General features: G+C 40.1%; 1 protein-coding gene across 1 annotated transcript; it reads left to right on the top strand.

Annotated features, from left to right (window-relative positions):
* Positions 1–10: 10 nt before the first annotated feature.
* On the top strand, positions 11–806 carry LOC107682486 (sodium- and chloride-dependent creatine transporter 1-like; the record flags this gene model as incomplete). Its single annotated transcript, XM_016478707.1, has 2 exons — positions 11–302; positions 771–806. Coding segments are annotated over exons 1-2 (284 nt in total), but the record flags the coding sequence as incomplete, so codon positions are not given.
* Positions 807–812: the final 6 nt, after the last annotated feature.

Raw genomic sequence — 812 nt, forward strand, 5'->3', positions numbered from 1 at the left:
GGTTGATTTTCAATTATCTTTTACCGGTTTGTTTTAGGACTTGGCTATGCCTCCATGGTGATTGTGTTTTTCTGTAACACGTACTACATCATGGTACTTGCCTGGGGTTTCTACTACTTCATAAAGTCTTTCAATTCCACGCTGCCCTGGTCCACCTGCGACAACCCGTGGAACACCGAAAACTGCATAGAGACCTTCCGCCACGACGACTGCCAAAACGGCACCATTGGCAACTCCACATTCGGGAACCTGACGTGCGAAGAGCTTGCTGATGGGCGTTCCCCTATTATTGAATTCTGGGAGTGAGTGATTGGTTTTTACGCACTTCATTCCTTACACAAACAATATTTGAAATGCCTTTCATAACAACTCTTGACAAGATGAATGTGTTTTTGTTGTTAAAATATGATGTGCTTTTCTTGATGTTATGTTGCGGTTAACTGTTATTAATCCCACATCAATAGACACATAATTTGCTTTTCCGTTATGAACCTGTGGCATTACATTTGCTCATGTTGTGCTCCCAGTACAATCTTGAATCTGTGTACAAGATTTTTGAATCTGCAGTAAGCATTTCATATTATTGGTTATTCAAAGTGAAATCTCCGATTTGAAGATCATCTGTTGACAAAGTGGTTAGTTTTAAAGTCACAAGTGACAGTAGACTATACAGCTCTGGAAAGTCATCACTTTCAAGCTACGTATGAGTTTATAGATTAAAATGAGCTTTATACAGTGCTTTCATTCATGAATGTCTTTCTCCATCTCAGGAACAAGGTTCTGAACATCTCTGATGGGCTGGATGAGCCAGG

Source organism: Sinocyclocheilus anshuiensis, unplaced genomic scaffold, assembly GCF_001515605.1.
Source record: "Sinocyclocheilus anshuiensis isolate Anshui unplaced genomic scaffold, SAMN03320099.WGS_v1.1 C32256956, whole genome shotgun sequence".
In the NCBI taxonomy this organism is placed as follows: domain Eukaryota; kingdom Metazoa; phylum Chordata; class Actinopteri; order Cypriniformes; family Cyprinidae; genus Sinocyclocheilus; species Sinocyclocheilus anshuiensis.